The 12452-nt window shown below is 45.8% G+C and overlaps 1 protein-coding gene across 3 annotated transcripts in view; it reads left to right on the plus strand.

Annotated features, from left to right (window-relative positions):
• The window catches only part of SMG7 (SMG7 nonsense mediated mRNA decay factor), a 69050-nt gene extending 56651 nt beyond the window's left edge, over positions 1-12399 (plus strand). For all 3 annotated transcript variants that reach the window (XM_066361700.1, XM_066361702.1, XM_066361703.1), the window contains 10 exons: positions 462-750; positions 2621-2765; positions 3230-3612; positions 4245-4616; positions 5353-5502; positions 7414-7494; positions 8277-8436; positions 9076-9246; positions 9349-9494; positions 10062-12399. In XM_066361700.1, the coding sequence (XP_066217797.1) occupies positions 462-750; positions 2621-2765; positions 3230-3612; positions 4245-4616; positions 5353-5502; positions 7414-7494; positions 8277-8436; positions 9076-9246; positions 9349-9494; positions 10062-10175 (2011 nt within the window). In that variant the 3' untranslated portion in view covers positions 10176-12399. The remainder of the gene's footprint in view (positions 1-461; positions 751-2620; positions 2766-3229; positions 3613-4244; positions 4617-5352; positions 5503-7413; positions 7495-8276; positions 8437-9075; positions 9247-9348; positions 9495-10061) is intronic.
• The last annotated feature ends 53 nt before the right edge of the window (positions 12400-12452 follow it).

Consider the following 12452-nt stretch of genomic DNA (forward strand, 5'->3'; position numbering starts at 1 on the left):
ATCAATGAACAACTAAGGTGTCGCAATGCGCAACGAAATACTAATGATTGATGCTTCTCATCTCTTTGTTCCTGTCTGTCTGTCCCTGTTTATCCCTCTCTCTGACTCTCTCTCTCTCTGTCAAAAAAAAAAAAAGTTTTAAAATAAGAGTTATTGGTAGCTTTTTTAAGGGCCTATTCTAGTGCCTGTCATAAAAAACCATGCTCGGTCATTGTAGCAGCAATTTTCAGAAAACAGTGAAAGGTATGGGAATGTGTTGTGATGTTGAGTATGGAAACAACCTGAGTTTCTCCATGACTACTACTTTTTGTGTTACCTGAATCCACCTTGTTATATCATGCTGTTTTCAAGTTTTTAGGGTTGGGAATCTTTTAACTGTTGGATCCATACACAGTTCAGTTGTTACTGGTTTTTTTAGGTTTATGTTTTTCATATGTGGATTTATTTTTACTTTTTTTTAGGCTGATTCAGTGTGAAAATGAGGTAGGGAAATTATTGTTTATCACAGAAATCCCAGAGTTAATTCTGGAAGACCCCAGTGAAGCCAAAGAGAACCTCATTCTCCAAGAAACACCCACGATCGAGCCACTGACTGCGGACGGGAACCCAGGACTGAAGTCGGTGCTGTCCACGGGCCGGAATCTAAGCAACAACTGTGACCCCGGAGAGAAACCAGTGGTCACCTTCAAAGAGAACATTAAGCCACGAGAAGTGAACAGAGACCAAGGAAGAACTTTTCCTCCCAAAGAGGTGAGAAGGGACTATAGCAAAGGAGTAACTGTAACTAAGAATGATGGGAAGAAGGACAACAGCAAGAGGAAAACAGAAACCAAGAAATGCACCTTAGAAAAGTTACAGGAAACAGGAAAGCAGAATGTGGCAGTGCAGGTAAGCTGTGTTTGAACTATAAAGAAGGAAGAGGAAGGCTCCCACAAAAAGGCAAGATTTTCCATTTTGTCCCTAAAGAAAAGGGCTGTTGTAGAAGCTTGAATGCACTCTTCAAGTGTTGCTAGTAAGGGCCTGTGAAGAGCTGTGGTGTAGTTCCTTCAGCAACCCTTGGGCGTTGTCATGTGAGCGAGAGTCTTAACCTGGTGATATTTTTATCAGTTCTGTTCAGAGTGGTTGGAACTGTCAGTTCTGCAGAGACTTACATTTTCTTTGGAAGGTGCAGTCACCGTTTGTTAATGCTGCAGTGAGAGATTTGGGGTCTGTGGCGGATCCAACAGAACTAAAAGTGCCTTAGGGCTTGTGTAGGTTTTGTCTAGATTTACGGTACAAGAGATGTATCCTGGGGAAAAGACGAAGCTCTCTTCCTGACATTTCTGCCTGTCCAGGCCTGGCCTGTCCCCGGCCAGCAGCATTATTAGCTCTGCAATGTTCCTGGCTCATGGGCATTAGCTCAGAAAGAACCCAAGTCTCCTGCTGGGCAAAGATAAACACTGCTCAGTTACTTGTAACTTTTTCTTTTTACACCTTTCCAAAGAGATACAATGATTTTTTATAAAAGGAAAAAGGTCTTTACTCTGTATTGGTTTTAATTAATACCATTAATGTTTGCATAACGGTTTTGTTTGTTTTATTAACACATTTTGGCAAATATATTTGTTTGCAGTCAGCATGAGGAATGTTACATTATTGAAGGCTGCTTGCAAATAAACTAGCTTCAGTGTATTTCTCTTGCAGAATTATAATATTTAGGGGGGGAAAGGAATGAAGTAGTTCCATTTAGAGAGAAAATGATGGTAGAAATGACCACAGGCCAGAGAGGTGCAGGGGAGAAGCGAGGGGAGACCTCAGTGGCCAGTGTAGCTGAGGGAGCACGGCTTTAGGGAGAGTCCGTTGTGGCCTGCCTGCTCTGCCTCTGTCCTCTGTAACTGCTTCCCAACAAGGTCCCCGTGGAAAAGAAGAGTCTCCTGGCCTCTCATCCCTCTTAGATCTGCCTGCAGGTGATTAAAGAGAGCCCGATACCAGTCAGTCCGTGTATCACTACCCCATTTCTCATCCTGAGTTTCCTGTAAATGGGACCTGCTTTTCCTCATTTTACCCATCTTGAGCATTGCATGTGGCTTCCACTTCTCTGGCTCTGTGCATAGGATCAGAGAGCCCGTTCTTCAGGAAGTGCCCTTACTCTGAAGCATGGTGGGGCTGCTACGTGGATGATGGGTGCCTGACCGGTTCCGCTAAAGGCTGCCCAGAAGAAATTAAACTGCAGGCCAGAGTGAGGCATCCTGAATTCATAATTGATGCATGTTACTGAATGAATCAGAGTATAAAGCGCCCTGGGCCTGCAACAGGCAACTTAAGATAATGGGCAAGTTTTGTAACTTGTTGGCATCAGACGTCTTATTTGACAAGTGAGGTCTCAAGTCCTTTATATATTTAATATTTTTATGATTTTTTTTAAGGGAAAAATATTTATACTAGTAAAGCTAAGCTTGTCTATCCTTTATTGGCAATTAAACTATTTTGATCTTCCTCTTTAATTTAGGTGAATTTAAATTCTTCAGCGTATACTTTCTTTTAGGACATAGTGGTGTTTTAAATGCTTTCTTAGAATAGGTGCTTCTCTCTGATACATTTGAATTTCGGATTATTATAATTACTTACCTGTTGGTCACAGGTAAAATCCCAGACAGAACTAAGAAAGACTCCCGTGTCTGAAGCCAGGAAAACACCTGTCACTCAAACCCCAACTCAAGCAAGTAACTCCCAGTTCATCCCCATCCATCACCCTGGGGCCTTCCCTCCTCTTCCCAGCCGGCCAGGTAAGCATGCTTTGTGATCTCTTCTACTTACTCCCTCTTCATAGGAGTTTCTGTTTATTCATTGAGTAATTTATAGTCTGTTGGAGTGATATTACTACACCATAGTGTTAAAAGGTGGAAGGAAGTTTTGTTTTCCCCAATGCTTATGAAATTATTTTTGAGCTATTTCTGGGGTAGTTTATATACAAATGTATGTTTGTTATGAAGGAATTCTGTCACTAAACATAGTGTTTAGAACACTCAAGTTACTCAAGTGGATAGAAGTAGCAGCCAGTAGTTTATATTTAATTCTTAAAATGAAGTTAAAGATTTTCACTTGACCAGACTTACTTAATGTTGATCCCTGTCTTTTATAACTTATGAGAAGACCTCTTCCCCACCCTATCCCAATCCAAATGACTTATTTTTGCCTTTCTTTTGCTAAGTTTCTTTTAGAACTAAAACTGTGTTCTTTTATTTTAAAGGGTTCCCACCCCCAACATATGTTATCCCTCCTCCTGTGGCATTTTCTATGGGCTCAGGTTACACCTTCCCAGCTGGTGTTTCTGTCCCAGGAACCTTTCTTCAGCCTACAGCTCACTCTCCAGCAGGAAACCAGGTGCAAGCTGGGAAACAGTCCCACATTCCTTACAGCCAGCAACGGCCCTCTGGTCCAGGGCCAATGAACCAGGGACCTCAGCAACCACAGCCACCTTCCCAGCAGCCCCTCCCATCTCTACCAGCGCAGCCGACAGCACAGTCTGCAAGCCAGTTGCAGGTTCAGGCTCTAGCTCAGCAGCAGCAGTCCCCTACAAAAGCCGTGGCAGCTTTGGGGAAAAGCCCTCCTCACCACTCTGGGTTCCAGCAGGTAGGTGGCACTGGGTGTCGTTCTGAGGAGCTAAGGAGCAGGAGGCTGACACTGTCAGTACTCAGTTCATTAAAAATGCTAGCTCTGCTTTCAGATACCTCATAGATATGAATGATGGCAGTGTAAAAGTATTCTCTTTGCTCTTCAGGAAAGTTCAAATGTTTTTCTTTCCACCCTTGTCAGGGCTAGTAGACCTTAACTGCTGCCCTTTGCTGCTGCTATTTGTCAGTTTTATTAGAAAGGATTTTCTATAAATAATTGTTTCCTGTGTGAACATAAACTATAGAAGAGAAGTAGAATCATCATCTTGATGAGTTGTTAAGAAAGATATGACACATTTTAAATCTTGTCATCCCCACAGCACTCGAAACAGAAGGGAGACACACACACACACACACACACACACACTCATTAAAACCTCTTAAATAGTTGAATTGAAAGAGAGAATGTGAATTCAGTGCCCATAGTCTGTACCCAGAGAGCTCTGTGTATTGAGAAGCGTGGAAGGTAGAGGGTGCTGCTGCATTGCCTAGTTGATTGTCAGGTCCGTCCCGTGCCTTCTGTGACTCCTGTGTGCGGAACGTGAACAGCATTGCACCCATCCTCACCCTGATGACAGCCTCTCTCTTTAGTACCCACAGGCAGATGCCTCCAAACAGCTGTGGAATCCCTGTCAGGTTCAAGGCCCGTTAGGGAAAACCATGCCTGTGAAACAGCCCTACTACCTTCAGACCCAGGACCCCATCAAACTATTTGAGCCATCGCTGCAGCCTCCTGTGATGCAGCAGCAGCCTCTGGAGAAGAAAATGAAGCCTTTCCCCATGGAGCCATATAACCACAACCCCTCGGAAGTCAAGGTCCCGGAATTCTACTGGGACTCTTCCTACAGTGTCGCCGACAACAGAGCTGTGATGGCCCAGCAAGCAAATATGGATCGCAGGGGCAAGCGGGCCCCAGGCGTCTTCCGTCCGGAGCAGGATTCTGTGCCCAGGATGCCGTTTGAGGTGTGTGTCCTTTCCTGCCACTGAGCACTTCAGAGACAGGCCTGGGGCTGTGTATCTTGGATCTCTTGGGAGCTGTTTGCAGAGGCCACTCTGGTTCGCTAGTGTCACACCGTGCTGCTGAGCGGCAGTCAGCGCTGGTCGCCCCGTCGCAGCCACACAGTGTGATCGTTGTGAGATGCTGAAGAGTTGTTTCCCTGAGTCTGAATGTGATGGGCTGGCAGAGAAGTCGTGTGCAGCAATCTAGCCCAGCATGCTAGAGAATCTGAAATGAAAGCTCCCCTCCGTTAGTCTTAATCACCTAAGTTTAAAAATAGGCTTACTGTGCATTTAAACAAATTGCTCTCTGAGAAGAACCAAGTCGGCTGGTTCTCGCCAGAGTGGAGCTCCCTTCCCTGCCCTGTTTATTCCTGAGGCCCAGGGCTGGTGTCTGACTTGTTAGCACACGATATATGAATCACCTCCTCCCTGCATTCTATTCATAGGCCACTTTTAACCTTCCTGTCCGCTCTTTCTGTTTGTCGGTCTTCTGCTGCTCCGTGCTGTCTTGCTCTTTCTTGCCCCCTGTGCTTGTGTCGCATTGCTTCCTGTCTCAGAGCCTGTCCTCTCTGCATCGTCCTGCCTCACTGTTAGCACTTCTCCCTCCGCCACTGCAGTGCCTCCATCCCCTAACCCTGCGACTACTCCCCTGTGCTTCTGTCATCCTGCTGCTTCTCACTGTGCTCCTTTCTGTCACTAGGACCCCAAGGGCTCCCCTCTGCTTCCTCCGGACCTGTTAAAGAGTCTGGCTGCCTTGGAGGAAGAGGAAGAGCTGATCTTTTCTAACCCTCCCGATCTTTACCCAGCTCTGCTGGGGCCTCTCGCCTCCCTTCCCGGAAGAAGCCTCTTTGTATGTATTTGACATGATTCTTCTTGCTCTAACCAGCTGCTTTACTGAGGTTTTAGGATATGGGATGACTTCTTGGGGGGGAGGAGGGTGTTTTCCTTCTTTACAGAATTGTAAAATTTATTTCCCAGTGGCCCACACTAACCTTCAAATGGAAGTAGAGAAGGGCAAAGCATTTCTGACTGCCTACTTCCACCACATCTTACAGTCCCAGCTTTGTTGTGGCCAGCTCCTGCAGGGCTGGTCACTCACAGGATGTGATGCTGGCAAATCAAGTTACTTTTTAAGTGCCACTTCCATCTGGACCCAGGAATTTCAAGTGTCATTTAATCTTGTTTAGACGCTGAGATTTTTTTTTCTCATGCACTCAGAATAGGAAATGAAATATATTGTAGATTTATTGAATGGTATGTGGCTCTTTTCTGTTCAGTTAACTAAGAGCTGTGATCACAGTCAGAGTTTTATAAATAGAATGAGTAAAAACAAAGAGGATTCTATTTATAAATGTTGCTGGAGTGCCACAAATGAGTGAATATAGCAATAAAGAACTGGGACCACATAAAATAAAGTGTGAGAACCGATTAACTGTATCTTTTAAATAATCTCTGGAGCCCAGTCCGCATTTCAGAGGCTGCGGCGCTGGAATGCATCGGCCCATTGCACATGCTAAGGTGGGGAGTCAGGGGAGGAGGTGTGTGGTGAGCTTTTCCGTCCCTTTACTCCGTCTGAATACAACCTCAAACAGCTCTGCGTTCTACTTTACTGCTGTTTCTCCCCCATAAACATGGGGCAAGAAAACATAAGATTAAAACACACTAATTTTAGTACCAGAAGTAAAATTTTAGTGGCACTCACAAGAAGCTACTATCCATGGCACTTAATGTTCTCAAGAATTTGTCTGTGTAAGTGGCCGTAGAGAGCCCCACTTTTCTCTCAGGTTAGCAGAGATAAAGTCCCCTAAAAACTAAAACATTACTAGTGCCCTGACAGCACCCAGGGGTGTGGCAAGGCCAGCTGCTGAACTTCTGTCTCTGCATGTTTGCCTCCTGGCTGCTTTTCTTGGGTGGCCAAAGGGCCTGGGAGTGTCCCTCTGTCCACGAGTTTCCTGTCCCTCGTTCCTGTGCCCTTGCTCCTTCCATAGAAAAGGAAGCTCGTGCAGCAGGTGGGGAGGGGTGTCTTAGTGTTTTTGTTACATGTTTTAAAAACCTTGACTGTAACCCTTTCTATATTTAACAATGTTACAATGTGTGAAAGTGACTTGCATGCAGGTGTTTAATAAATGCATTGTTGACCCCACTATTCAATGACAGGATCAGAGAGATTCAGCTTTATTTTCTATCTTTCTTAGAAGCTTGACTTGAGCAACTATTTTAATACAGGGTGGGGCAAAAGTAGGTTTACAATTGTATGGGAAATAAACGATAATAATAATGCAAGAATAAAGTATATGTTTCATGTACTCACGCCTGGAAACCTACTGTTGCCAACCCCTGTATAAACCACAAGGAGAGCTGCCTAGAGACTATGTTCACAAAACCAGTTGTCAAGTGGATTTGAAAGGCCTTTTTCTTAAGTTGTTAGTGTCAGTGTTTTAAAAACTTGGGGATAAACAGTGCCAGATCAGTTAAGCATCTTGTTTTGAGTGTCCCAGGGTGTCAGGTCCCTGCCAGGGCCTCTCTGCTAGGTTAGAGGACCTGACCGAGGAGAAGGGGCCTCTGCCTCTCGAGCAGCTGGCACTCAGCTGGTGTCATGGCCTGAGCAGTTTGTACTCACATCTTTAAGCCTTACATTGTACACAATGGGTGAGCACAAGGATGCTTAAATTGTGGTCTTATACTTTGGCTGTAGTGTCTTAATCTTCAGGAAATGGATGACATAATTTAACTACCTTTTTTTATTTCCGGGACTGTGAAGAAATCCTTACTGGAGAAGCCCTCTGAGCTCATGTCACATTCATCCTCTTTCCTGTCCCTCACCGGATTCTCTCTCAATCAGGTGAGTGACAGTGAAGAATCCCGCTCTGTGCCGTCGTTGTAGGCTTGTGTTCTCTTTCCCTTTCTACTTCGGCACATTTTCTTTCATCTATTGGTATCTTCTGGATGTCTGATTTGATCCCCTCTCCTTCTGACTAGGGTACACTAAAGACTTGTATGTTATAAATTTGAACCCTTTAACTTCTCATTAATTCTTAATCCTTAGAGCGCTGTTTAGCCAAATCAATTATTTCAACTTTTTAAACTGGGTAATTTACATAGAGCAAAATAAAGGGTAAGGGAAATGAATTTAACAGGAAAAATGAAAGAAAGAAAAAGAAAAGCCTTCAAAAGGTTGTCTTGTTAAGAGACAAAGTACTGCATTTCCCCATGTATAAGAAGCACCCTTTTCCAAAAAATTTGGGGTCTAAAAACTGGGTGCGTCTTATACAGTGGTTGTGGCATTTCAAATGCCATAGATGGAACTGAGGACAAGGCAGTCAGTATATGAAGACAGGGATTAGTCATCAAACACAGATGAGGACAAGCTAATGGATGGGAGTTTTGACAGTGATGAGGAGTTGTATGAATTTTATGATGAATAAAACTTGAGTTCAATAACTTTATGTAATACATTTTTTTCCTCCAAAAATTTTGGGCCCCAAAATTAAGGTGCATTATATACATGGGAGCGCCTTATACATGGGGCGATACAATATATTAAGCATCTGTGAACCTGAACATGACATTTTCCTAAATCACTTTCCTTGGGGTGACTGTAACTTGGTTGTCATTGTCTTTCAGGAAAGGTACCCGAATAACAGTGTGTTCAATGAGGTATATGGGAAGAACCTGGCCGCCAGCACCAAGGCCGAGCTGAGTCCCGCCATGGCCCCCCAGGAAACGTCGCTATACTCCCTGTTTGAAGGGACACCATGGTCCCCATCTCTTCCTGCCAGCTCAGGTACTGACTTGTCTTTCAATTATAGACCAGTGAACTCAAGTTGATTAAGAGTTGGTATGATTTTCTAATTATAAATATATTAGCTTGTTTCTTGTTTTCTTTTTAAGTAACTTCTGAAAGTTAGAAAAAGAACCCAGTGAGCTCCTCAGCCACCAGCAGAGGTGTAAGGGAGGGAAATAGGGATTCCTTCTTGAGCATTTCACCTGTGTTTTAGTTTTGTTCATAGGTTTTCATTCTTTGCAGGAAAAATTGTGGTTTTTAAAATAGAGCATTTTTTATTTCTTTTTTATAAATGGAGTCTGGTTTAATAGTAATTCTTAAGGTTAGGCAATTCTGTTTCTCACAGAGAAGACCAGTGGATACTAATCTAAAACAAGCATGCCATGTGAGCACTTGCACACGACAGAATTGTCAACTGCTTTGTTCTGTTTGGGAGGGTAAGGGAGGTGCCTAGAAATGTTCAGTGGAGCAGATTCGTGCATCTAGCAGAGTCCTTTTGGGGCCCTTACTTTGCCTTTCCTCCAAAGCCCTGCAGTTATTTTTAGAATTTAAGTGATCATATATCTGCAGGAAACTTTAGTTCCTAGTATGTTTGTGAAACAGTGTATCTATTTAATGTCCTGTTCTGCTATTTAATAGATCATTCAACACCAGCCAGCCAGTCTCCTCATTCCTCTAACCCGAGCAGCCTGCCAAGCTCCCCTCCAACACACAACCATAATTCTGTTCCATTCTCCAATTTTGGGCCCATTGGGACTCCAGATAACAGGGATAGGAGAGCTGCAGACCGGTGGAAAACCGACAAGCCAGGTGGGCCCAGACTTCACAGAAGTGAAGTAACTATCTTTCCCTGGCTTCAGGCATTGGGCAGTGATGCAACACCTTGAATTCTTACCTCTTTTCATCCCTTAGCCATGGGTGGGTTTGGCATTGATTATCTCTCAGCAACGTCGACCTCTGAGAGCAGTTGGCATCAGAACAGCACTCCCGGTGGCCCCTGGACAGGCCATGGTCCCTCCATGGAGGATTCCTCTGCTGTCCTCATGGAAAGCCTCAAGGTGAGTGCGTTTCAGGAACTAGAACCACAAGAGCTGTCTCTTCTTTCATTCACATCAACAGCGAGGTTTATTGCTAAGGCTCTTAGAACTGATTAAGAACACAGACCTAGCAGAGATGCAGAAATATGGCTTGCCCTGGACGATGTGAATTCACTAGTGATACAGCATTATCTTCAGGGGGACAGAAACACAAAGGTCCTTGTTGCATTCTAAGGTTAAGAAAACTCGGATGCATTTTGGAATGTTTGATTTAAGCCCTTTCTGAACAAGTGAAAGAGCAGTACCTAATAGTAAATACTCTGGTTCCATGTGGAGCTGAGTTGTAGTTAAAAAAAAAAAAATTCATATGAAACGTACTTTGACTTTTTAAAGTGTAAAATAATTTCAGTGGGAACTAACTAGTCTTAAAGACAGTCTTACAATGACTTTTTTTAAATAGCGTGATTTTTTTTAGGGGTTGGGAATCTTGGGACACTGTGCCTTTACATTTGTCAGGGATTGAAAAGCAAGCCCTTTCAGACAGGCAGGGGTTAGGCCTCTGTTGACGAGCTGTGGGCTGTTTTGCAGTCTATCTGGTCCAGCTCCATGATGCATCCTGGACCTTCTGCCCTGGAGCAGCTGTTAATGCAGCAGAAGCAGAAACAGCAGCGGGGACAAGGCACCATGAACCCTCCACACTGAGCCACAGTGGCGACCCTGGGAATGAAGGCTCCATAAACCATGGCATGCTGGGTTTGCAGGACTGGCCCACACAGTCCCCTGCAGGTGGCAGCCCTCTTTTCTGTTTCTTGCTGTGGAGAGGGTGTAAGTGTTCCACCAGCCCGCTGAGTGTGCACGAAATGTCCGCAGTGCAACAAAGAAAAACCATCAGGAACTCTCCGTCCCCCGGTCCTTCCAGAGGGAGAGAGGAACTGTTGTTTGTCCCACTCAGTCACCTGGTAGCACCGCCTCTCACCTGCTGGTCGTGCATGTCCCCGCCACATGGGAAGTGAGAGCTGAGAAGGGCAGGCAGGTGGGAGGAGCCAGTGGGGACTTCTCAGTCCTTTTTCCTCTTTGGGGAATAAAACAGGAATCCATTAATGATTGCTTTGCTGACTGAGAATGTAGATGAAATTATTCCTGAACATCTTTATTATTGTTCTTACTCTCAGTAGTAAAAAGTCACTGAGTTCTTCCATACACAGATGTGCTTCTTCTAGGCAGTGTGTAGCGAGGAGAGCCCGTTCGCCGCTCCAGGAGAGGCTGGCGGCGGCAAGGTGGGGAGACGGACCTCGTCAGCCCGTGGGAGTGTTCCACAGGGGAGCGTGCAGGCCTCACCTGCCACCCAGAAGGTTCTGCCGGGCCCTGCTCTGGCCTGGAGACTTCAGCAGGAAATGCCCTTCACTCTGTAGGTGCTCAAGCCCCCGTCGAGGGTCCGTGTGGGCGGTGGTGCTGGGCTGGACCGGCAATAGCTGCTGTAGGCTTCTGGATGCTTCTGGATGAATGTGTCTGATTCCTGTACATTTTGTGGTAGCAGAGCAAGCAGTCTCACAGAAGGTGGGCTGACCGTTCATGGCCTGACATTTTACTAGGTAGAAGCTTTCAGCGTGGTTATTTTCTGTTTGGTTGGTTTTTGTACCCCTATCCTACTTACCAGCCCCCTCCTACCCCTCCCTCCATCCCTTCTCCACCCTGTGCTATATGCTAGTAATTGTTTTCATTCCCAATATGGACAACATTGCTCTGAGAAGCAGCGGCACGGGGTCCAGCAGCTGGGGCCCAAAGGACTGGAGAGGAAGGAGGCCACGCCCCGGCCCCACCCCGCCAGCCTCGTCGCCCAGCCTCCACTTGCAGAGTGAAGTTCAAGGCACATGGACACCTGTGCGTCAACGCACAGAAGACAACACAACGAAGCCCGTTCTGGATGAGGCAGAAGAAGGGAAAACGAACTTTTATTTGCTATTTATTAGAAGGAAAGAGGACTGAAATTTTTCTTGTGTAGGACCAGAAGGACAGCCTTTCTGTTAGTCATTTCCTGGAGAAGTAATATTTTAAGGGGAAATTATGGAAACAATCTAAATGTCCAATTGCTGTGCTAGTGGTAGGGTTTCTTTTCTGGGAGGTCTCTCCTTTGTGTGCACGTGTGAGTGTGTGTGCACGCACACGCCTGTCTGTTCCCGGAGGGGGGGGGGCAGTGTGTCTGAGCGCGTGGGGTGACAGACTCCAGCGCTGGGGGTGCTGCGGAGCAAAGCAGAGCCCACAGCCCTGCTGGGCTGGAGTCTGGGCAGCTCCGGCAGCCATGGGCGAGCTCGTGCCCCTTGCTCTAAAGAGAGCGTGCTGGAGTCCTGTATGCTCACATTGTTGCTCTCTTAGTTTGACATGGTGTTTGGGTTTTTTTGTTTTTGTTTTGTTTTGGGGAAGGTCTGAAAGGTGAACCCCCCCACCCCCCCAAAGGCAATAGGAAACCCTCTGTGCTTCTGCCCGGCCCCTGCTCGTGTCCACCTGTCTCCAGCCCCCTTCCAAGCCGCCTCCTGCCGCCTTCCCCACTGTGTGTTTGCGCTCTGCATTCAGGCAGCTGTGACATTCCAGTGTTTGAACTGTCACTGATTCTTGCACCCAAGACCAGCTCACCAGTTCGCCATCTCACTCCTGAGCACCCGCGTCCCCTCCGCAGCCCCATTTCTGCATGAGCATTTGGTGTTTGGAATGTTTTCTGACCCTCGGGATGGGGTGCTCGCCTGTCATCCTCAGTGTGGAGTAATGCAGGAGGGGGAGAATCTTCATCAGAAACTGGTTTTGTGTAGTCAACTTTCTTTAGTGTTTTGTTTTTGTTTAGTTTTGGTTTTTTTGTTTAGGTCTGACTGTGCAAGACCTGCAGCTGCTGAACTCAGCTTTGCCTTTAATTAAACCATGTTCTCTCCAACCAGATCTGTGTGTAGATGGTTCCTTTTCTACCCTAAGAAAATCCAACCTAAAGAG

This window comes from Saccopteryx leptura, chromosome 2 (assembly GCF_036850995.1).
Source record: "Saccopteryx leptura isolate mSacLep1 chromosome 2, mSacLep1_pri_phased_curated, whole genome shotgun sequence".
In the NCBI taxonomy this organism is placed as follows: Eukaryota; Metazoa; Chordata; class Mammalia; order Chiroptera; family Emballonuridae; genus Saccopteryx; species Saccopteryx leptura.